The sequence below is a fragment of the Leishmania infantum genome, chromosome 19 (genome assembly GCF_000002875.2).
Source record: "Leishmania infantum JPCM5 genome chromosome 19".
In the NCBI taxonomy this organism is placed as follows: Eukaryota; Euglenozoa; class Kinetoplastea; order Trypanosomatida; family Trypanosomatidae; genus Leishmania; species Leishmania infantum.
Genome location: NC_009403.2, coordinates 86,753 through 110,271, shown reverse-complemented (window position 1 = coordinate 110,271; position 23,519 = coordinate 86,753). Strand labels below are relative to the sequence as shown.

General features: G+C 58.5%; 4 protein-coding genes across 4 annotated transcripts; all 4 read right to left on the bottom strand.

Annotated features, from left to right (window-relative positions):
* Positions 1-605: 605 nt before the first annotated feature.
* Positions 606-1,514, bottom strand: LINJ_19_0290 (putative RNA binding protein; the record flags this gene model as incomplete). Its single annotated transcript, XM_001464956.1, has 1 exon — positions 606-1,514. One exon carries the CDS (start codon positions 1,512-1,514, stop codon positions 606-608), a length of 909 nt encoding a protein of 302 aa, XP_001464993.1.
* Positions 1,515-3,038: 1,524 nt separating this feature from the next.
* Positions 3,039-7,136, bottom strand: LINJ_19_0280 (conserved hypothetical protein; the record flags this gene model as incomplete). Its single annotated transcript, XM_001464955.1, has 1 exon — positions 3,039-7,136. One exon carries the CDS (start codon positions 7,134-7,136, stop codon positions 3,039-3,041), a length of 4,098 nt encoding a protein of 1,365 aa, XP_001464992.1.
* A 1,887-nt stretch (positions 7,137-9,023) lies between these two features.
* LINJ_19_0270 (putative sarcalumenin precursor) lies at positions 9,024-10,919 on the bottom strand (the record flags this gene model as incomplete). The annotated part of the gene is made up of 1 exon (XM_001464954.1): positions 9,024-10,919. The coding sequence occupies one exon, from the start codon at positions 10,917-10,919 to the stop codon at positions 9,024-9,026; it is 1,896 nt and encodes a 631-aa protein (XP_001464991.1).
* A 3,393-nt stretch (positions 10,920-14,312) lies between these two features.
* On the bottom strand, positions 14,313-17,195 carry LINJ_19_0260 (conserved hypothetical protein; the record flags this gene model as incomplete). The annotated part of the gene is made up of 1 exon (XM_001464953.1): positions 14,313-17,195. One exon carries the CDS (start codon positions 17,193-17,195, stop codon positions 14,313-14,315), a length of 2,883 nt encoding a protein of 960 aa, XP_001464990.1.
* Between the last annotated feature and the right edge of the window lie 6,324 nt (positions 17,196-23,519).

The window sequence follows — 23,519 nt, the reverse complement described above, 5'->3', positions numbered from 1 at the left end:
GGAGAAGGAGGATGCAACTCCGCACACACGGTAAAAGAACAGGCAAGAGAGGAAGCACTCAGGGCAGCGGTCACGCAGGTCGCGGGAGGAGAGAGAGAAGAGGAGCCGAAGAAACGAGAGCGCGTCGAGCACGGAACAGGAGATGTGAGGAGGAGGAAGAAGGGAGGGGAAGGGAAGAGAAAGAGAAGCGAAACGAAAACAAAGGGGCGGCTGGAAAAGACAACAGATGCGTGGGCGTGGGGAGACAACGGCTTCTTTCTCAAAGAGGCGCCCTGAGAGAGAGAGAGGTGCAGAAATGCCGGCGTTGAATCGGGCGACAGCAGAGAATACACGCACACACACACGCACTCGGAAATAGAGCAGCAAGCATCCAACAGGAAGTGGGAGGGGCATGAGCAGCAATCTTGCACGCGCAGAGAGAGAGAGAGATGCAACACATATAACCTTTAAAGCGACAAAGAAAAAGGGCGGCCCTCTGGCAAGGGTGGCTGCGGTGCCTTTCTCCTCTCTGGCCAACTAACTTCTGTCTGCGTCTGCGTCTGTGTGCGTGTGGCAGAGGGTGACGGAGGGTGACAGAGGAGCGCCCAAGATGAAAGACACGGAGTCTACTTGTTCGCTTCCCCCACGGGCTCGGACGCAATGATCTCTTGGTTAGGCCCCTGGTTAGTGGAAGCGCAGTTACCGTAGTCGTCCAGTGGGCCGCGGAACTCGACGTGGCGCTCGTGGCACTGGTTCTTGAAGCGGCACTTGTTCTTCAGATTCGACAAGCACGCATCGTACGGATACTTCGCGTACGCGCAGCTCTCGTTGTAGTTGCAGTACCCGTACACACGAATGCACGGATGCACTCGTTCCCCCTTGGCGTTCAGCTCCACCGGGCCGGAGCTGTCCTTTCCGCCGCCGTGCATGTTGCGCCGCTGGCCTTCGTGCTGGTTGATAGAGACGTTTCCTGCGCGGCCCGCCGTCATCGACTTCGAGTGGTGCTGCACCGGGTTGCGGTCGGCCGGCGCCGGCGGCGTCGGCTCCGCCTTCTGCAGCGTCGCCAAGCGATCCACCAGCGTCTTGAGCGAGCGGTTCGGGATCAGCAGCGAGGTCAGCGGCTTCTCTGTCTGGTATGACGTCGGCGTGCCGCCAGCCTCTTTGCAGCCTTCGATATACGAGGAGATCGTCTCCCGCTCATACGTGAAGCCGTCGCTGGCTACCACCGCGTCTTTGACACCAACGTAGCGGTCCACGATTTCCTTCACGTCCTGCACGCGCTTCTCCGCCTGTGCCGCGAGGTTCTCAATGTACAGTTTCTCCTGGAGCGCCTCTTCGTAATGCGCCCGCAGCGCATTCACGTCCATCGTCAGCGTGCGCAGTTCCTCCATCACCCGCACCATCTGCTGCTCGTACATAATCAGGCTGTCGCGGAAAACCGGCACGCGCTTCTGTGTGCGGTTGTACACCACTTGCATTGGCTCGTTCGCGCTCATGGCAGGTGCCATCATGCCGTTGCCGTGATAGGGGCCCATCGCGGCGGCGTCGGCCTCGACGTTGGACTTCATCAGCCGGCGACAGTCGGCGGCGGCGAAGGGTAAGAGGACGGAAAGGGGGCGACCTGGGGGGTAGAGGGATGAGAAGGAAGGCGAAGAGACGCGACAAGACGGCAGAAAGGAAATCAAAAGGGGCTCAGCGTAGAGACAGACCGCAGCGATGTGAGGATGTGCAAGCGCAGCGCCGGGAGAACGAGAGAAACAGAGAGAGCTGGGTGGGGAAGAGGTTGTGCGTGGCGATCAACAAGTGCGCGTGCTCGCCCGATTCCCTTGGCGCGAGATTCCTTCTCTATATGTATGTGTGTGTGTGTGTGTAGCTAGAGGACAATCCTCCTGCGTTGTCTGTGAATTCAAACTCGCCACCAAAGATCCTTGGCTCGACGACACCGACGTGCGCCTGAGTAAGACCGGGCGTGTCTGTGTCTGTGTTTGTGTGTGTGTGTCGTGCAAGCCGGGGAATCGCTGTGCTACAGATGGTTCCCTAGCGCGCCCACTAAAGACAGGGTATACACAGCCAAACCAAAATAGGAGATCACGCGTACTATCCCTACTACACAGCTGGCACATGCGCACAGATACGCGCGCATGGGGAGGGGGAGGGAGATGAACGGGTGCAAGACAGTGAAGAGCGAAGAGAGAGTCGTGACGGCGCAGACACCGGTAGGCGCAGAGGAAACACACGAACGCACGTGCGCAGGCCACGGCACCCGATGCGGCATCGCCAGCTGCAAAAGCCACGCAAGCACGAGGGGAGAGAGAGATGCAAAGAGAGGAACCCATGCGGGGTGGTGAGCAATCCGTCGTTGGTCCACACCTTCTGCACCGTAGATGCACACAGAGGCCAGCGCACTTCGCCTCAACGGCGCGCCACACAACCGCGCACACCTGTGGAGGTGAACAATGCTCTTCGTGGCGCTCGTTGATTATCTTTTTTTTTCGCGTGGCCTTCTCTTCCTCCGTTGCATGAACGGGAGACAAGCCAAAAGCGGGGCGGGGTCGGGGCGAGGCGGCCTGAAGTCCACAACGAGAGCGCCCACAAAAAAAAAGAGGAGAGCGCCCCCTTCTCCGCCACCCCATCCAAAAAAAAAAAGAAGAGCAGCAGCGGCAGCAGATCAAGAGGAGCAGATGCGCTCCGTGTCCCTTCAGCGATGGGAGCAGAGAAGAACAGAGGGAGAAATGGGAAGAGGAGGGAGGCGTGCACGTGGGGAAGCAATCCAGTCAACAACAAAGTGGAGGACACTTATCAAGTGCACGGCGGTTCCCGTTACAGCCCCCCTTCTCCCCACCCGCCGAAAAAAAAAGGAAGGAGGCCACGGCGTGGTGAGGAGCACGCACGCGCATGTATTTGCACGCTGAGATCTCCAATGGATAGCTGAATCGATGAAGACTACGCTCATTTTTCCTCCTTTTCAGTACTCTACTACCTCTCAGCGCACGCGCATGTGTGCCGCTTAGAAACGAGCGCGGCGTTGTCGAGGCCCTCATGCACGGGCTGGAGATGGTCTACCGCACGCGCGAGTAGAGGGCCAGTTCGGTCAGCAGCGGACAGCACACTGGTGGCGTGAACACCGCGTGCGCATCACTGCTGTTACGGTCACCTGCAGTAACAGCATCCGCGGGTTTCCCGTTGCGAGTGCCATCAGGCATTTCAGAAAAGAGAATGTCCTCCACAAAGGATATAGGAGAGCGTGGTGAGGTGTCGTTTCCACAAGCCGCTTTCGGGCCATCACTGACCGTGGCAGTGGCGCTGCGCAGTTGTGCGAAGAGTAGATCGAGGGCCTGCTGTCGCTCCTGTGATGTCAAGCACAGAGTTGCCCTGCAGCTGGCCGGGTCGGCGTGATGCGGGTGAAAGAGATGAGGCAGGGCATAGTCGAAGGAGGCCGAGGGCGAGGTGGCGGTGAGAAGTGCTGGCGGTACGCCAATATCGCTGTCCGAGGCAGACGCGCGCGACGCTATGCAAGACCCTAGGGCGGTCTTGCTCAGCTTGGAGGGGCTCACGGCCGAGTGGGAAGGCTGAGAGCGGGCTAAGTCGCCAGCCAAGATGAGCAATGGCAGGTGAAGCAGCGGCAGGCCGTAGTAGTGAAGGGAGCGGTAGCCGCCGACAACGGTGCAGCGTGGAGCAAGCACGAAAAGGCTGGTGCCCGGCTGTCTCAGGTGATCTTCCCAGCTGCGCTGGGAAGCGGCGCAACAGCGCAGCAACGGCAAGGCCGATGCGTGCCGCTGCTGTGCCATGTAGTGCTCTATCAGTCGCCGCTCAGTGAGGGACCAACCAGCCACCTGCTGCCGCACGAGGGGTGGAAGAGACATCCGACGCGTAGCGCTCTCGTCGCGGCTCCTGGATCCCCCGGCGCCCTCCGACGCCGTTGACGCCGCTCCACAGCCAAGGAGAAGGCCGCAGGGAACAAAGCCGGCCACCTCGCACACCTGCCCGCGTCGAACAACCACGCGGTTTGGGCCCTTTCTCCCGCTCCTTGCTGCAACCTTCTCGGCATCGTCGTCCGGTGCGTCCACCTCGTCGCTTTCCGGCACGTACACCGACTCCAGCAGCACCACTCGACTGCGGATCGTCAGGGAGAGGGAAGGCCGTTGTGCCGCAGCCAAGCTCAAAAGGCGCAGCTCTGTCGATCGTGGTGCCCACGACGCCAACGACTCCATCACGCCAGGAAAGTCGAGGAAGGGACGGTGATTGGTGCTGGAGGGAAAGAACGGGAAGGGCAGCAAGTTGAGCCCTGCGGGGCCACCATCGCCATGGTTCGTCATGGGGCCCGCCACGCTGCTTTGGTGCGTGGTAGCACAGGGAGCGGCGTCGTCGTAGCGGCGGTGCTCCGTCCACAGCGGGAAAAACGCCGCTGTCCGCGCACATTCCTTGAGACACTGCTGCAGCAGCGTCTCCAACAGTGCCAGCTCGCGCGCGATGGGGTTGCGGCCGCTCGCGTCCCGCAGACTCTCCTCGCCCACCGCGCCGGCTCCTGTTCGCGGGGGCGGTGTAGCTGCAGATGCGGGGCACAAGGATGCCCGGACACCAAACAGGCGGTGGGTGCGCCTGTGGCGCGTTGCCCCGTCGGCGTAGTCAAAGTGAATGACGTCCACATCATCCACTCGAAGCGCGATCATGTCACCGCCACCGCCGCCGTCCGCGAAGCCGGCGCGATGCAGCGCATCTGTAGGAGTTCGGTGCGAGGCTGCGTAGCTGGCGCGGAGTGGCTCTAACAAGAAGCAGCGCAACGCCATCATATCCGCCAAAGTCGGGGCCCGGAAGAGCAGCGTCGGCGTCCACAACCCCAGCAGCACCGGAGGCTCCACGTGAGCGGCATACGCTTGAAAAAGAAGCGGTGCGCGCGGCACACAGGAAGGGGTCGCCGTCACTGAGGCCTCCGCCGCGGCACGCACCTTCGCCGCCTGCAGCAGGGCATGAAACTCCCGCTGCTCATTCTCATTGGCGCGCCGGCGCGACGCGACAAAGCGGACGCGGGGGTTGGAGGGAGGCGCCGTTGCGGCACCGGCAGGGCCACTGTCGCTGCCGACGCGCACACACACCATCTCCCCAGCTGCGACGGGGCCATCGACAGCAGCAGCAGCAGCAGCCACAGTCGATGGAGCCTCATCACCTGCGGTGGAGGTCGGCGTGACACGTACGTGAAAAGCGCTTAGCAGTACGTGGCGAATGCGCACGGTGCTCAAGAGTGGGTACATGACAAGCAGCGACACGACGTCGTCGTCCCTCGCAGGACGGTTGCCGCCAGTTCCCTCAGTGCCGAGGTGTGGGTGCAGGAAGCCTTCCAGTGGGGATAAGAGCGACAGCGCAGCCTCGCACGCCTCGTGCAGCTGCAGGCGACCTTGAGTGCTAGTTAGGGGCACTTTACTGGTTTCGGATAAAATGCGACCACTAGAGAGTCGCTGTGACTCCCGCTTTGCGAAGACGGCTCCCGCTGGCGCGCCATCCACAGTGCTCTGCACCACCGCCTCCACCAACTCACGACGCTGTGCTGCGTCGAGGCACCTGCGATAGAGGGTGGATGCACGGAGCAGAGCAGCGGAGAGGGGTTCCTCGACATGAAGCAAGTCCGAATGCGCGCTCGCGCTCACCGCAAGCTCGACGCGCACGGGGAAGCCTACAGGCGTTGTTGATGATGGTAACACCGGCAGAGGAAGTGGCGCATGCTTACCCACATCAGATGGCGGATTCATCACCTTCGCCCCCTCGACAGGGCCTTGGCTTGCCGTGTAACCAATAAAGACGGCCTGTACGTCGCCGAAGGGAGTCGAGAGACTTCGGACGTGGGGCAGGATGGCCGCGGCATCAAGCGGAAGAAGCAGGCGGCTACCCATGAGCGTGCGCCACTCGCGCGGCCCGGCCCGCGCGCGCTGCTGCTGCTGGCGTAGCTTGCGCACTGACGCTCCATTCCGGGTCCATTGATCTAGTAAGCGGCGAATCGCTCGCTTCGACAGCATGTGGGCGTTGCTGAAGAAGACCACTCTCAGCGGCGGAGTGGAAGCGGCGCGTCCGGCCGCCGCATCAGGAGGATCAGCATCATCGCCTATGGGCAGCTCCGCTCCGAGCGATAGCACAGGGCACGAGTCACTGAGTACCGCTGTTATTCGCGGCGCAGCGGATGCGCCACCGCCGTCGCAGTGCCGCCGGCCCCACTCCACAGAAAACGCACGCAAGTCAAGAGTGCCACTGTAGTCCACGGCATGGGCGAGGGGGCAGAAGTATAGTCGCGACGTCGCGGCAAGCTGGCCCTGCTCCACCGCATCTTGCACCTGCCCCGCCAGCTGGGACAGCGCGGCACCGCAGGCGGCCTCCATCAGCGCTGCTGGAGTCGGCGACGACGAGGATGTGGAGGGCGAGGGGAAAGGAACGTCGAGAAAAGCAGCGCGCACCGAGGCGGGTAGGCCGAATAGCCGCAACGTGGGGCGGTCCGTGTGGGCTTCTGTCCACGCATGCCACGGATGCGGGAGTTTCGGCGGCGATCCCATCGGCTCAGATGCCGACGCGGTGACCCACGACGCGGCCGCGCTTGTAGACGAGCAGCCCAGCCTCAAGGAGGAGGGGGGCTGCAGGACGCGGCATCGGGTGTTCCACGGGCAGCGCGCCGCTGCCTGTCCTTCTCGGGTTCCATCTCTCACGGACGTGGTGCGCTGCCCTAAGCTGAAAGGAGCTGGCATCACCGCACGACTGCCACGAGCCCCCGCGACTGGTATGAGTTGTGCGCCTTTACAGAAGCCTCCAGTGAGCATATTTGCCTCTACCGCAGCACGGAAGGCGGCCACGCTCTCCAGTGGGGCCGAGCACAATGTGGCGCCGAGAGTCTGCTGCAGGTGCGGGCTCCAGCCCCACATCTGGAAAAGCGCTGCTGGACGCCTCTTTCTCGTCTCCGTGCACCTAGAGCCCTTGAGCGTCTTCGCAGAGCTGGCGCTGTGAGGCTGCGTCGACTTGCTGGGTATCCTGAGGCTGTCTTGCATGGTGCAATCCTGCAGCTGACGTGCGCGGGCTAGCAGTAGGTGCGGCTTCTGTAGCACCACACGCCTGCCACCGTGCAGCGACATACGAACTCTGAAACCGACAGCGCACAGGTGGCCCCAGTGTGGCGAGCACATGGAGACAAAGCCGCGCGTGAAAGGGCAGAGGACCGAGCCAGCTGGGACACCCGCCGCTCCGAAGGGAGATGACGTCTTGCCGTGCGCTATGGCAGCGGGCGACGGCACCGGAGTCTCACGCACAAACAGCGATCCGCCAACGAGGAGCGAAGTGGGCAGGCAAGGCAGCGACGCTGCGGCAGGTATATCGACGGTTGCCGGGCCGTCTGTGCTCGCGGCGGTGGGCTTTTGCTCTGACATGCTAAAAGCGATTTCATTGTTGGAAGGCGGTGCCTCGCTGTAGTCGGATCGAACGCGGAAGAACAGCGCCGTATCCTCCGCAGCCTCCATCAAGTCAAGCAGCTCTGGGTCATGGAGGACATGACTGCCATTGTGGCTGTCACAACTGCTCGACGGCGGCGTTGCATGTAGGCCATCATCACGGACTTCGTCGCGCATCGTGTCCCGCCGAGCACTGAGTGAGGGAACTGTGCGTCACGGTACACGCGCACTCGATAAGCGCAGGATGAGGGAGGAAGTGAAAGCGGTGCAAGAGAGATGCTGCGCTGCATGCTCTTCGCGGTATCGCTGGTGGTGGGCGTCCCCCACTCACCTCTCCCTCGCGACGAAACAGCCACACAGCGTTGGAAAAGCAGAGGCTGTAGGGTGGCGGCCGTTACAACAGCGGCAACGGAAGGGCGTTGCTGAAATTTGTGCGTGTGTGGGTGCATGGGTGCCTTGCACGCTGCCCAGAAGCCAGAGCGGTACGAGGGAGGGAGAGTGTGACGGCCCTTTCTCCTCTCTTCATTCGCCACGCACTACAGTCTGTGTCTGCGCGCACCAGCGATGCAGTCGTCTGCGGTATCAACAACGAGGTGGTCATGCGGCCAGAAGGCGCACGCACGTGGTTCACGCGGTAGGGCGCAGCAGCAGGTAGCAACCGTCGCAGTTTATGTGACCCGACATGCAGAAGCAACCAAAGAGAAGAAAAGCGTAGAAAGTGGAAACCGAGGGGTCGACGTGTGGAGAGCAGTGAGAAGCTAGTGGTGCGGCGCTGAGACTCAAGTCACACAGCACCCGCAGGAAGGGGCTTCAACGTGACAGCCATGTGAAGATAGCGGAGGACAGGGTGGAACGGCACACCCTCTCCCCTTTATTCCCACATGCATGCCCCCATCCCCGCCTCTTGCGCACATCCTTGACAGAAGCGGTGGCGGCGTCGCATGCGCAGCGTCAGTGAAAGTTGAGAAAGCCTCTTTGGAACTTGTTGGTGCGTGTGTCCGCACCCCCGCTACCCCATCTCAGCGATGGCCAGGGCGTCTCTTTTAGGTACACGTGCAGCATCAACGTCTCCCTTCGTTGCCCCCCCGCCCCTCCTCAGTCCCTTCCGATTTGTGTGCGTCAGGAGTGCGGGGTGGGCCTTGCGCTGATGGCGCCCTACCTCATAAAGCGAGGGCAGTGGACAAACGCTCTCCAACTCCTGGCCGCACCATTCGAGGTCTTCATGACCAGGCGGCAGCGCACAGAAAAAAAAAAGCAACGGTTGAGGGAGAGACTAGCGAACGGGGGAGCGCCACGGAGAAAGGGGATAGTGAGGTCGCGTAAAGACAGGAGCGGAGGAAGGGGTGGCGGAGCCAAACTCTGACCCCGCCTGCCATCCCCCAAGAGCCGTTACCACACGGCATGCACCATCATACACTGAGCAAGGTGGTGTCGTCATGGGTGAGCATGAGGAGACCACGGAGAGACCGCGAGCACACCCGCACACAAGAAGACGCGCAAAGGAAGGAAGAGAGGGAAGAAGAAGTTAGACGCGCCCACAGCGGCAGATCAGTGATCCTCCTTGTTGGCCGAGAATGAGAATAGGGAGAGACAAGCTTGTGATACGCAGGAAGCACAGCGCTCGGTTCAGTGTTGCGATTTTGACACGTCCTCGCCAGCCCATGCATTAACCTGGGTAGCGCAGTTGTTGGACAGGCCGGGTTGAGGCACCACGGTAGGTGGGCACGGTTCGCTGTTGAGGTCCGACTCTTGCGGGGTCACCGGAACGGAGGACTCAACAGGATTTCCCGATGTCTGTGGGGACGATGAGGATAGTGTCCCGTGTGAGTTGACGGTCGCAGGTGCACTGCTGCTCTGTCGGTCTTGCTGTTGTTGCTGCTGCCGATATGCGACCATCTGCTGCATTATCGCCATCATGGCTTGCATGTCAGCTGGCGACGACGTCGCCGCGGCTGATGATGGCGGCGGCGGCGGCGACGGAGCGGCGGCAGCCGTGGAAGAAGCAGCCATCGCGAGGGAAGGCGACTCTGTGAAGGATGGCGACGCAGAAGGTGCTGTAACTGCGGTGCCGGGGCCAAGTAGAGACGACGGGCCGGATGCGGGGGCGGCGGCAACACTGGAAGACAGACCCGTGGTCGCCGAGTCGCGCATCCCCTCACCCATGGTGGCGGCGACCTTGTCAGTGCCCCCCTGCATGCCAGACCGACCATCGCGCTGCAAGAACACGTGATCGCGGTACATGCTCAGCAAGCCCGTCTGCTTATCCTCCTCAAACGGGTTTGCAGCTCGGGTGTTGCACACTGGCCGCAGCATGGATGGCAGGATCGTGTCAATCAGCTCTTGAATGCCACGGATGAGACCAGCCTTCTCCGCTTTCTGCAGCGGTGGGAACTTCGCGACGTCGAAGCGCTCCAGAAAAGACCGATACGCCTGCACAGGAGGAAAGTCGCGGTGGTTCATCTTGTAGCGAGCGCCGATGAGTTCGTAGCGCCTTGGCAGCTGCTCCGCGGCCTTTTTCTTCGCCTTGGACCTGCCGAAGAGAACTGGCAGGTCGGCCCGGATGCCACCAATGATGGCGGCGTGCACGAGCACCTCCTTGGCTCGCCGAATGAGCGACGCGATCTTCTTGTCCCTCGCCTGTTGCGGGATGACGTCGAGCAACTCATGCAGCAGGTCTAACTTCTCCTCAGCGAAGAGACGAGAGAAGGAGTTTGGGCTGTACGGCTTATCCCAAAAGCTGCCAACGTAGACTCGCGGCGGCTCCGTTGTGTTGATGAAGTTGGATAAGTTCCAGAACAAACTGCCATAGACCCGCATGAGCTCCTGGGTGGAGATGGTGTCAGCCTTGTTCAATACGAGACGGAGACGATTCTCAATCCCCTTGAAGGAGGTTTGAAAGAGCTGGCGAAGCTCCCCGCCGGCGTCCAGCTTGCTGGGGTCGAAAAAGACGAAGATCAAGTCGCTTCGCTCCGCAAACCAGCGGCACACGTTCACGTAGTCGTATTTGCGCTGGTGAATGTCCTTAGAGCTCTCCAGCACGCCAGGAGTGTCGATGAGCGTGACGCGCTCCAGGAGTGCATGGGGCGCCTGGAAGCCTTTAAGGTTGCTGATGAAGGACTCGCCAAAATCGAGAAGCCCCTTGAACGGCAGATGCTTCGAGTTGGCCAGCGCCTGGCCGGCAACCGGGCCCGGTTCTTTGCCGTACATCACCACCGTGAACTCTGCCGTTGTCGGCTGCGGCCCAGTCCACAAGTGGTTGCTCTGCAAGAGGTAGTTGATGAAGGTGGTCTTGCCAGCCGACCACGGACCAAACAGCGAAATGAAGGGGCGTTCGTTGAGGATTGTCTCCTCATACCAGCTGGGGCGGAAGACGTCGAAGCTGTACATCTCCTCTAGCGGCTGCACGCGCTGAGTGTAGAGAGGGTGAAGCTTCTTGATGAGCGCCTCCATACTGCCTGGTACATTGCCGCCCGACTCCCTCCCACACAGAGGCTCCGGGGGAGCCGCACCCGAGATGGACATCGGCAACGCGAAAAAAAAAAAATGCACCAGACAAGAAGAGGAAGAGGAAGAGGGACGAAGACTCGCTGCGAGAGATGACGCCGTTGAACTCACCCTTCCCCGCTTTGCACACGTCCGCTCTCACGCACGCAACAGCGATCAGCACGAGACGGCGCCGACGGGGACGATGGGGATGGAGACGGCGACGGCGTCGCACACGCGCACACAGAGAGAGAACGGCAAAGCAGCCTTGCAAGCGAAGCAAGCAAACCACCACGTGGCGGCACCACCAGAGCAGAGAAAGAAGATGCGCCCAAGCAAAGAAAAGCAAAGGGCTGGCCAGAGAAGCAAAGGCAAGCAAATGCTCAAGATACACGCATGACGGCATGCATTGATCGGCTGTACAAAGGCACATCACCGCACACGGCCGGGGCGCAGGTGGAAGGATGGAGGATGTGCTGTGTGGTGCAGAAAAAAAAAAAGAGTGACGTCGAGCAGAGGCAGAAGGGAAGACGTGAGGGTTGATCGGTGCCAGTTTCTGGCCGTTTTGTTTTTACTTGAAGAGCTTGAGATGCACTGCATGTGTGCATCCCCCAGGCATGAGGACACGTCAGAGAGATAGGAGAGGGTGAGACGCGGTGCCCATCCCCACCCCGTGCACGTGAGAGAGGCGCGCCACCATTGTCCAGCCTTGGCCAGAAAGGGGAGGAGAGCTAGGCAAATTGTCCGTGCTCTCGTCTCCCTGCTAAATCATCAGCTACGGCTCTTTCTTTGCCCGTGCGTTGTTCACTGTTGTTGTTGTTGCTGCGTGCATGTGTGGGAGGGAGAGAGAGAGGGGGGGGGGCGCATCATCTGGCCACTCGATTCGCTTCGGGAGGGAAGGACTCAGAAGATGCAGGAGAACGGGCAGGAGGAGGTGATGAGGGACCAGACAAGAGACAACCACACGCACACACGTAACGAAGAAACAGGCACGGAGGCGCACATGACGAGAGAAGCAAATGACGTGGAAATAAAAGAAGGTGAGAAGCCACGGAAACATCAAAAAGAGGGAAGAAGGGAGTGGCAAGCGAGCAACAGAGAGAGTGGTGTGTGTGGTGGCACAATAGAGGAAACTATAAACACCGAAACCAACGCGCCACGAGAGAGGGAGGGGATGGGGAAAAATTGGCAAGGTAGGCGAAGCGCGCACGCAGAGATAGAATCACATACACACACACACAAGCACGAGACGCCAGAAAATATATACAGAGAGGGGTCTCAGAGAGAGAGAGCGAAAAGGTGCCCAGTGCACGACACCGCGCAACCCCGTACACAAGAACACAAGCAAAGGCTAAACATAAATAAACGGCCTCCGCCAACGTCACACAGTCCAGCTGCGCCACACACTAGAGGACAGGGAAGGGAGGAAGAGAGCCCCCACCAGAGATGCTGTTCTCTACTCCGGCGACATTGCCACTATGAAGCAACAGCCACAAGAACAGCCGCGCCGGCAGGAGCAAGAGGGAAAAGGTGAGTCACATCCGCACATCCGCGATACACGGCAAAACACAAGCGTTAGAGCGAGCGTTCACAGCACATTAGGGGGCAAGAGGGATGGAGAGGCAAACATGTCAAGAAGGTGACGGGCACTCTCTGTATCAACGGAAAACCATCTTGCATGCCTAGACACAGGCACTGACATGCACACACACACATATAACAGCGTTGTGTTTCTCGAGGTGGAACACGTAAACCACCCACGATGCCCGCAAGCGCACGCGCACTTGAAGAAGAGACGCTGGGCACTGCAGAAACCCGTAAAGAAACAGGGGAAGAGGCAGCGGCAGCGGCAGCCACGCAAAGACACACAAGCGGTGGTGGAGTATGTGACGGGACAGCACCGGTGACACAGAAAAGAAGTCGACAAGAGCACACAAAAAGGTTCGGGAATCGTGAAGCAGCAAAGAAAATCAGAGCTTAGAGATCTAGAGGAAGAAGAGGTAAAGAAAAGAGGCAGAGACAGAGAGAGTCGGACCACAGGAGGGAGTGAACGGGAGGGGGAGGAGATGGATGAGCGATGGTGAGCACAGCAACAAAGAAGCAGTAGCAGCTGCAGTGGCTCGACAACACCACACAGACATAACAGGTCCAACTCGCCTTCGAGCATAGCATTCAAAAGAAATCAAAAGAAAAAAAGAGGGACCGAGTACCTGTACAAGCTGGATTGAGCCTCCTAGTAGGACGGGTGTGTGTGTGTGGGGGGGGGGGTCGGTGCGTGTGTTGGCTATCGTGTGGCAGGAAGAGTCTCCGTGAGTATCAGAGCACTTGAAGAAAAAACAAAACAGCAGTACGTATCGATGAGAAGAGAGAACGCGAAAAAAAAGCGAAGAATCTCAAGTCTATTGCCGTCACTGATCAGAAAGACAGAAAACGCAGGTAGACAAGACGCTCACAAACACACACACACACACATCTGTAGGCGCAACCAGGCGATACCAACGGCAGTACCACGACAAAAATGGAAGAGAGAGATGCCACAGCGGCCTGAAAGTAGAGCAACGTGTGCAAGGCGAGAGAAACGGAGAGGGAGAGCTAGCAAACGCCGGGGGCACAGAAGGCCACACCGTGGCTCGCAGCAAACAACAAAAGGAAACAACACAAAATGAGCGCTGCTCGGCCCTTGCAACGACAGAAACATCACACGGTGAAAAAGGAGAGAGGGGAAGACGTCGAATGGCCAGAGATAGAGCAAAATGCGGAAGAGAGTCTTAAAGCGCGTGCGCGCAACAAGGGTGATAGAAGCCGCTCGCACAGCTGCCGCCGAGGAGAAAACGGCGGCACCCAACAAGGCGCAGGAACGACGAAGGCAGCGAAGAAAAAGCGAGGAAGGTGTACACACGCCAGCGCGACGCTATATATACAGAAAGGTATAGAAAAGGACGCCGTTGCGATCGCAACGCGGTAACACATACGCGTACAGGCATACGCACACACAACGGTATGATCATCAAAAGGCGGCAACGGCATCCATGACAACGAATCACGCAACTAAACACACCACAGATTACATAGATAAATATACGGGTGCGTACACATCCCACCCTTGATGTACACCTTTACATACACGTTTTCGGCTAAGAAGGACGATCATGCACACGCACGCACGCGCGAATACACAGGGGCCTGCATGAATGCGCGGTAACCAAGAAAAAAAAGAGGAAAGCAAAAATGTTCTCCACAATGCGCCGCCTAACCGCAACGTTCCTCGACCCTGCAGACGTACGTGACGGACAGGGGCGAGCTCGACGAGGCGCCTAGTACGTGCGTGCGTGGCGTCTGTCAGAGGAGCGCGACCGATAAGCATATATGCGAAGAGCGTCGCTGATTGCCACACGAAAGATGGCTGCGCGCGTGCGGGGGAGAGGTGGGGCTTTACCTGGATCGCGTTGGCTTCGCCGGCCTCTCCATCGCGTTCAGCAGCGTCACAACGTCCTCCTCGGTGACCCCTAATTCCTCCATCTCAGTCAGCAGCTGCTGGTAGCCTTGGCACTTGCCCTCCTCGAACCAGCCGTGCTCCTTAGAGCGACAAAAGAGGCACACGTGCTCGTAGCGGCACGTGCTGTACGGGCGGCGACTCTCAAAGTCGCACCGCCCGTAGCCGTGGCCCGGGGAGGCACCTCGGCCGTTGTGCTTCATGCACAGTAGCTTCTCGCTCTTCTCTTTGACGTAGAAGTAGTACGCGCCAAAGCCCATGTCCGGCGCGGGAATGCCATTCTTGGCCCACGTGTCGAACAGCTCCTGCACCCCGCTGACGTGCTGCCGGGAGAAGCTGATTATGGTGAGGTGACGCAGCAGCTTTGTCGCGTTGCGCTCCCGCAGCATGTGCTCTGCATCCGCCTCGTCGTGCGGGGGCCAGTGGAAATCCTTGCACAGTGCCTGGTCGCTGTGATAGTGGTTGTGCTCCATACGCTCCCTGCGCCGCAGCGACTGCGGCGTCTCGCGGAAGATGTGAGTGATGGTGTGCCGGTTGACGAGAGGGGCGGAGAGGGAGGGGCGCTGCGGGCGCGAGCCGCCCGGCGTGTAGGGCTGCGAGCGGCTCCCTGACAGCGGCGTCGAGAGCTCCTTGCGCAGGGACGGCGTGTTGGGCGCCGAGCCGCCGTGGCTGGAGGTGCTGGACTGGCGGGCCGCCGCCAAAGCAGGGCTTGTGGTGCTGCCGGTCGTCGTCGTCAGCCCTCCGTTGCTGTTCATGCTCCCTTCTTTCAATGGGATCGCTTGCAGCCTCTCTGGTCGAGCCGCAGTCGTGCGCGGCGAGCGGTGCCCTGGTAGCTTGGCGGTCATGGAATCGCTTGTGCGGTTCACAGGCGCCATCGGCGCCGCTGACTCGCCGATCCCTGACGAGAGCCACGGAGACGTGGTCGCTGGCGGCGGCAGGGTGTAGAGGTTGAAGAATTCGCTGCTGCCGCCCTGCCCGGCGCCTGGCAGATCCTCGACGCGCGCTGAGACCTCCGACTTGGCAGACCGCGGCGGCGGCGGCTGCGTCGCTGTGGGAGCCGTGTAGGGGTTGCCGCCAGGGTGCGCCAAATCCCTCATCGAGGGCGGCATCGACATTGACTCTACCGGTGTGACGCGATTTGGCAGCCGCACCCCCGGCGACGTTGGAGGGCGCTGCAGCGGGGTCGCCGTCGTGGTGGCTGGCGACGTAGTGAAGGAGCAGGAATCCACGCGGGCAGCGGTACTGAAGGCCCGACTAAGATTGTCCATCGTGTTCGAGGCTGCATCTGCGGCGAAGGGCGACTGCAGCAACGTGCTCGCAGGCTCTGAGAAGGACGCAGCAAATGATGTGGGGAAGTCGGCCAGCAGGCCACTGACGCCACCGCTGGCGACAGGTTGCGCCTCGACATCGCCGGACGTGTGCCAGTTGCCGGTGATGGCTGCGATGCCGCCAGAGAAATTCGGGCCCTGCATGTTGTCCGAGCTCTCGTCCTCGTCCATCCCCGGCAGCACCGTCCGGATCGCCTCCTCGATGCCCCAGTCAGTCACGGAGCGCCGCTCGCGCAGCGAGCCGCCTATCACGCGCTCACCTGCCGCCCCCGCCGGCAGCGTCCCCGCGCTGCGCTCCACCTGGCCCAGCAGCGTCTCAATCTCGGACGGCTGCGAGTGCAGCGACCCGCCGAATGCGGAGGCGCCGAAGCTGAGGTTTTCGCCGATGTGAAACGAATCGAGAGGCGAGGGCTCGACATTCACGGCGCTAGTGGCGGCGAACGACCGCAGTGGCGCTGGAGCACCTGCGCCTGGTGCGGTGGAGGCGAGAGAGGCGTTGACGGAGGGCACCGTCGTGGTAAACGCCAGCGGTGCGGCCGTGAAAGGCGGAGGTGCTTGGGCAGCAACCGTTGCCTCGGGGCCACCACCGTCTGCTGCGCTCGCGAGGGGCGACGGTGTAGCTGACTTGGGAGCGAGGAGCCCCGCCAGCGCGTCGAAGTGGGAGGCGGCAGTATAAGCCAATGGGGGTGCGTTCGGCGTTGCTGCGCCGCCGTTCGCGCTGCGTGGTGTTGGGGTGGCGTTGAAACCCCAGCGTAGCGCTGGGGTCGAGCTAGGGCTGTGGGTGGCAGGAGGCACAGAAGGCACGGCGCCAGGAGGAGGCGGTGATGCTTCCATCGACTTCAGAGAGTGGCTGCTGGCGCTGCTGTTTGCCTTTGCGTGGCGCGGCTGCGGAATAAAATCCCGCGAGGTGGCCGCGGCGGCTTGGGCAGCCAAGGCGCCCTGCCCCATCTGCACGCTTCGCGGCGGTGGCGGGATTGTCGGCTCTGTCGCCTCTCCATACCCACCACCGGCCCCATAGCCGCGACGGCTACCGCCATTGGCGTTATTATTGCCGTTGCTGTGTGGTCCATGAGCGTTAACGGTGTTCGTGGCAAACGTGTTACCCTGGTGGTTGAGTTCGTTGTTTGTGGCATGTGAGTTGGGAGCGTTGCTGCCCCAACCGCCGCCGTGGCCACTGCCTGAGATGCCAAACCGGTTATTGCCGCAGCCGCCGTTCGTGTGGAACGGTGCGGACGGCGAGTTGTCAGCGGCAGCGGCGCCGCCAGCATTGCCGCTGCCGCTGCCACGACCGATTGCCGCAATGACAGCATCTGGGGCGTGCCCATACCTACGCTTCTCCGCGCCGTGGTGATGATTCGCGCTGTTCGGGTTTTTGTCTGAGTTGGACCCGCGCGGGTGCGTCAGTCCTGCGTTGTTTTCGCGGTTGTTCGCCTGACTGTCAAGCGTGCGTCGGCTCACCCACTTCGCCGTCGAAGGTGGCCGATTCGTCTCCATGGTGACGCGATGAGGGAGGCGGCCGTCAAAGATACAGAAAGACGATCCGAAAGAACAGGGCGAGAACGCACCAAAAAAGGGGGCGCACTCCTTCGCCGCAGTTGTGCGCAGCGCAAGCCGATGGGGAACGAAACAGGCGAAATAATCGTCAACGTCTCTTCGACAGCACCACGGAAGCAGGCACGACCACTACCACCCGACGAGGCGCAACGCAATCGCGGACGACGCGAAAAAAAAAAGAAAAGACGACACGCAACGGGTGAAGCGAAAAAGACGGGAAGGGTGACAGAGAAAGAGACGAAGACGGCGACGAGGCGAAGACACGGAGACGCAATGAGCGGAAGATGAAAAGGCGAAAAGGAAGGAAGCGAGAGAACGGCACAGACTAACGCAAGCACACACAAAACAAGTGCCACAACGGACAAAACTGGGTGCAACAAAGCCCGCGCTGAAGAGTGGTGTGTCGGTGTGGGTGTCAGCCACGTACGCGCAGGCAACCCGCAGGAACAGCGGAAATCTTCTTCACTGCTGCGTGCCCACAGGAGAAAAGGGACGCTTGTCGGTGTAGGCGGTGCGGGGGGAGTCGGGGGGAGGGGGGGGGAACGCAGACGTTTCTCAAGGAAAGAAGACCTGGAGACGAGGCAGGGCGAGCTGATGCCGGTTACTGGTGTCGACAAAACGAGAGAGAGCGAGCGAAATGGAAGGAACGCAAGCGCGGGCCGTCACGCACGCACACAAACACGGAAAGGGAGGGTGGGATGAAGACGAGAACAAACGTAAATGATGATCAACAACACAAGAGACAATACTATGATGCAGAAGGACGATCCCGGATCACGTCGACAGCAATATAAATAGAAGAACAGAAAGGCGAGAAGAGATCAGCCCACCATCACAGGATGAGGGAAAGGAAAGGAGACACACACGAACGCAGATGCAGACGGACACAGACACGCATGCACGCTTGGATACAGAAACCCCCAAAAAAGGAGGGGGACTTCCAACGCCAAATTCCCCCAATCACGCGCGCACAACGATAGCGGGCCTAATAATAAAAGCAGCGGCAGCAACAAGAATTATGCGGAAGAGACACCAATGATTATGCGCCGCTCTCAAAGCGAATGTATGCACGGACGCACGGGCGCCGACGCGCCTGGTTTCTATAGTGCACCCTCTGCACTCTATATGCTGTGTATGTGCGTATGTGGAAAGGAGAGCCGGAGCACCCCCCCCCTTTCCTCGAATACCCAAGTGAACACGCCCACACAATGAGCCGGAAGAGCAACGGGAGAAAGCAGAGGAGCGCAAAGAGGCGGAAGGCAAAGCAAGCACTGCGCGAAGCGCGAAAACAATCAAGGCGTCGCTTCAACAACAACAGCGCGCGCGCCCACACACACACACTTGCAGGAGTGGAGCGCGTGTCTTATGTTTTTTTTCCCTCGTCGTCTATGAAAGTATTCGGAGTGGTATCTCAATGAAACCGCTTACGACGATAAACCTGCGGCACGCATACACAGCAGAAGCGTGAACGGCTCTCTTTTCCGTTCTCCGTGGTTGGTGCTGAGGAGAGAGGGAGAACGATGGAAAAGAAGAGAATGGAATGCTTTGCTGCTCACACGTGCACAAGCAACAACCCACAATTAAGGGCGGCAGCACCACCGCAGTGCACCTTCAGATAGAAAGTCAAGCAGCAGCAGAGAAACGAAGATGAACAGGGGAACGAAGACAGCAGCAACAACAAATACAGAGCAGCTGCTCTTGAAAGCAAGCGACTAAGAAAGAAAAATAAGACGCAAAGAGAGGTGTGTGGAGGACAGCGAACAACGAACAGAACACACAGGCAGACACACACGCACACAAACACGAGGCCACCGACAAGAGCAAGAGGTATAAGACTGGCAACGCCAAGAAGAAAAAGCGAGAGAAAGAGAGGCAGAGTCAAGAGGGGGGAAGGAGAGGTGATAAATAGAGCGTAGTGTCAGCCTTGCATAAACTTGGAAAGAAAAGAGATGAAAACGGCGTGCAAGGAAAGAAGACTCACACGAACAACAGAAGAAAACAATATAATTGGCGTGATGATATGCGGTTGGGTGCTCCGTGTCCGTGTGTGTGTGTCTGTACTTGTGTGTACAGTGAGGCTGTTTTCCTTTCTATTCCGCTCGTTGCTTCGTTGTGTCTTTATATTAAAAGGTGATCCTGTGAAAGAGGGAGAAAAAAAAAGGGAAGAGCGAGCGACAAAGAAAGGAGGCCCACAGATGATGGCAGAGGGAGAGGGAGGGAGGGAGACCGATGTGGGGCGTGAGTGTGTGTTTGCGTGGGTGGGGGAGGGGGAGGAGAGGGGAAGGGGGAGAGGGCAAAAAAGGGAAAAAAGAATGAAACAAAAACACACGCGCACGCGCAGAGGCAAAGGAGCCGAAGGGGACGGAGAGAAATAGAGAGGACGTAAAGAGATGACCTGCAGCAGCTTACACAGTAACGCCACCACTAAGGAGAGGATAGATGCACAGCCAGAGAGATGGAAAGGGTGGTGATGGTGGTGGTGGCCTAAGTCAACGAGAGCAGTTTCCGCCTCTCTTTCGTGCTTACTTTTCTCTACTTCGTTTTTCGTCTTCTCTGTCTCTACTAGAGATAAAGCAACTTGGCGTGAGCTTTATGTGCGGATTACGAAAAAAAAACAAGCAAAAGAAGAGAACGAGATAGAGGGAGCTGTATACATATATATATGTGTGCGTTCTTATCAGTGCAGGCAAGGCGGAGAGGGAAGAAAGAGAGAGAGAGGCAAGCCGCACAATCCTTGAAACCGCTCAGATGAAGAGGGGGCGTAGAGAGGAAAGAGGAGAAACGAATGCGAAGAACGGAAAGTGTGGTGTAGAAAAAAAAAGAACAGTAAACGAGGAACAGGGACGACGCCACACAGCAGCGCACACACAACAGACGACCGGTCAGCACACAATGCTGCAGAGGGAGACAACAAAGAGGCGAACAACCAAAAAGAGTGACACCCTCGAGTGCCACAGTGGCAGGAGAGATGCAGAGCGGAAGAGGAGAGTGAGGGAGAGGAGAAGAGGTCCAGCGAAGAAAGCAATCGAATCCCGTCGACACACAGACGTACAGAGAGGCAGAGGCAGAGTGGACAGAAACGATGCGGCCACACCGACACACACGCGCCGTGGCAACGGTGTATGCTCAAGAGGAAGAGGAAAAGCCAAAAAAAAAACGCGTGAAAAGAGCGAAGCTACGAGAGAAAACCCGGCACGCAAAACAAAAGAGGGGTTGTCGAAAGAGATCACCGAACGTCCACACAAACTCCGAGAGGGAGAGAGTCACAAGGCACAATATACAAGAGGAGGAGGGGAGAGTGAATGGCAGGCGACTCTGCACTGACAAGCGGAGAGAAGACAACGCCAAGAGAAAAAGAGGCGCCAGAGGAAGAGAAAATACCAACACTAGTATGTACAAGTTCCTGTATAGTTTGTTCAGATGCGCAAAAAAAAAGAAGACAAGGGGACCTGATCTCTCTTTTCGGCGCACACTACTTTGAGTACGTGAATGTGTCTGTGTAAAGCCCCGCTGTTCTTCTCCCTCTTTTCGTTTTCGTTCTTTGTTTTGTTCTACGACTCCTGCGGTATCGCGTTTTCACTTAACGCTTTCTTCCTGCTTTTCTGATTACCTGATGTGGGATCTGTCGCCCTGCCCTTTGCTGTTCGTTTTTTTTTTCGTTTCGTTGCTTCGCCTTTTTCTTTGTGCGCGTATGTCAGCGCGACAACGCGGCGCTGCTGCTGTTCCTATGTGTGTGTGTGTGTGTGTGTGTGTGTGTGTGTGCGTGTCTATGTGTATTCGTTCGACTGTTTCGCTTCGGATGGAATTGCGCCTGAGGTGGTCGGTAATGTCGGTGATGAGCGGGTTGGAGGTGTGAAGGGGCGTTTGAGTTCGTGTGAGATCGCTAGGAGGATATGCGCCGTGTAGCGATTTCCTCTTTTTGGATTTTGGAGCGGAGCTAGCGGCTTGTGGCCCACGGCACTGTGCTTGTCCTCAAGCTATCGGCTACGCTGCTGTGGTTCGACGAGAGCGAAGGGAGGGGATGAGAACAGTCAGGCAAGGCACAGGCAACAGGCACAGATGGCGGGATTGAGAGAGAGAAAGGGATGCGGGCAACAGGCGCCGTCGACGAAAACAAGAAAAGAAAAAGAACAAGGGCACAAAGGAATGGCGTTGACGAGTCGCAGAAAAGGGCGGGGCGTGTGTATAGAAGGCACTTCCGGTTCAAAAAGACAAAGAAGCACAGCCGTGCTACGCAAGGCAAACAAGACACGGGGGCAGGGGGAGGGAAGGGAAGTGTGGAGGGAGAAAGGCCGTCCTTCGCTCTTTCTCTTTACGTTCTCCTTTTTTCGTACCTTCCCACGCGCGCAACCATACAAGACAGCGCACGCACGAGCACACAAACTGAGGCGCCAGTGCCAGCGCGCAGACAACGACAAGAAGGAGACCCACTCTGACAAGGAGAGAGAGACTGATGGAGAGATTGCTCGGGGAGACACGCTTGCAATTTCAAACGTGGTCGAAGCAGATATAGAGAGAGTCACACACACGCGTGCGCACAAGCGATGATGAAAAGGCCGAGAGCAACAATAACGAGGTAATGGCAATCAATTGCCAGACGACAACAAGGTAGACGGACAGAGATGATGCGAGAGAGAAACAGAGAGGGCTAGAACGAGAAAAGACTAACGGGAAAGGGAGAGGGAGGGTGAAAACAACGGGCGGTGCACCAGCGTCAGCACCAACGGCAACAGCGAAGGCAAAATAGACAAATTCTTGTGAACCCGAAAGACCGGCCAAGCAGAGATGAGAGTGAAAAGTGCAAAGAGATAACGCGAGAGAGACCCACAAACGAAAGGGAGGCAAGTGAGCAAACATAAAAAAAAAACGAAGAGCGAGAGAGAGAGAGAGTGGCAACGCAGAATCGGCTGAGAGGCGCACGCAAGACACAGAGAAAACGAAGGCACACACGAAAAAGGGAGCACAACACTGACAAGGAGAGCAAAAAAAGGGGGCAGAAAGGAAGGCGAGTGGGGAGGGAGAAGAAGCACCGCTTTGTTTCAAAGTGAATGGCACAGATATAGAGAGATGCAGAGGGAGTGAGCCAGAGAGAGTGGGTTGGGTGATGGTGGTGGTGGTAGTGCGGGGCTCGAAAGACGCCAGCAGGATGAAGAGGTGAGGGGCCGCGATGGGGGAGGGGGATTGTGTGTATCTGTGTATGAGGAAAATGGAAAGATACCGATGACACGAGAATCAGCTCCCAAAAATAAAAGTTTTGACGGACAGGCAGATACGAGACAGGCAGACAAGCACAAACGCAAGCACGCACAAAAACAGCAAAATGCGCTATCAAGTAGCAGTGGCGGACAGACGGAGAGGCGTGGGGTGCGGCAATAAGTAGGCTGTCTTGTGCGTCCTTGCGATGCAAGTAACTTCAATCTTGTTTTCTCTTCTGTTGTTGTCGGAGGGGGGGTAGAAAAAGGGCGAATTGAAAGTTGATCTGTGCTCTGGACCTGTCTGAAGTGGTGAGGGGAAACGTGTGTGTGTGTGCGCTGATTCGGACAGAGCACACGGGAGAGTGTGTGTGGGGGAGGGGGAGGGAGTCTCCCGCTGTCTCTCTCTCTTGCTGCAGGGATGGATAATGGTAAGAACTGCTTTTTCTTGCTATGGTTGACTTTCCGTGCTTCTTCTTTGTGTGTGTGTGTGTGTGGAGGGGGGGTATATGAGTCTGTGTGTGTGTTTTGTTTGCTTTCGGATATACTTTGTAGTTGCGTGCAGAGCGAGAGGCAACAGGAAGACAGGGAGAGGGAGGAGGATATGAAAAAGGAGCCCGTGTGAACCATTTCACGCGCCTTGTTGAGTTTTGGGGGAGTAGGGGAGAACACAGGGTGGGGGGGGGGCAATGACCGCACAGGTGTACGTCGAACGTCAGCGTCTGAGCCCAAAGCCTAGGGAAGAGGATCCGAGCCTCGCAAGAGCGCACGCCGAGCAGAAAGAGAGCTGCACAGAGCACGGCCAACGCATCGACGTGATCAACCAACCCTTTCCTTGCGCTTGAGGAGGCGAGGAGCGACCCAACGCCGTCCGCCGAACAGATGTGCACTGTTCAAGGTGTTTGTTCCCGTGTATCGTTACTTTCTACGTCACCTATAGCTTTTCCCGCAGGCGACAAAGGCAGACGCACACGCATTCTAGCCTCTAACTTGTCTTGTGCACCGGAGAGCGAAAAAGAAAAAGCAACAGAAAGCGGAGGCGACTAGATCGCTTACACATCGGCGATTTTTA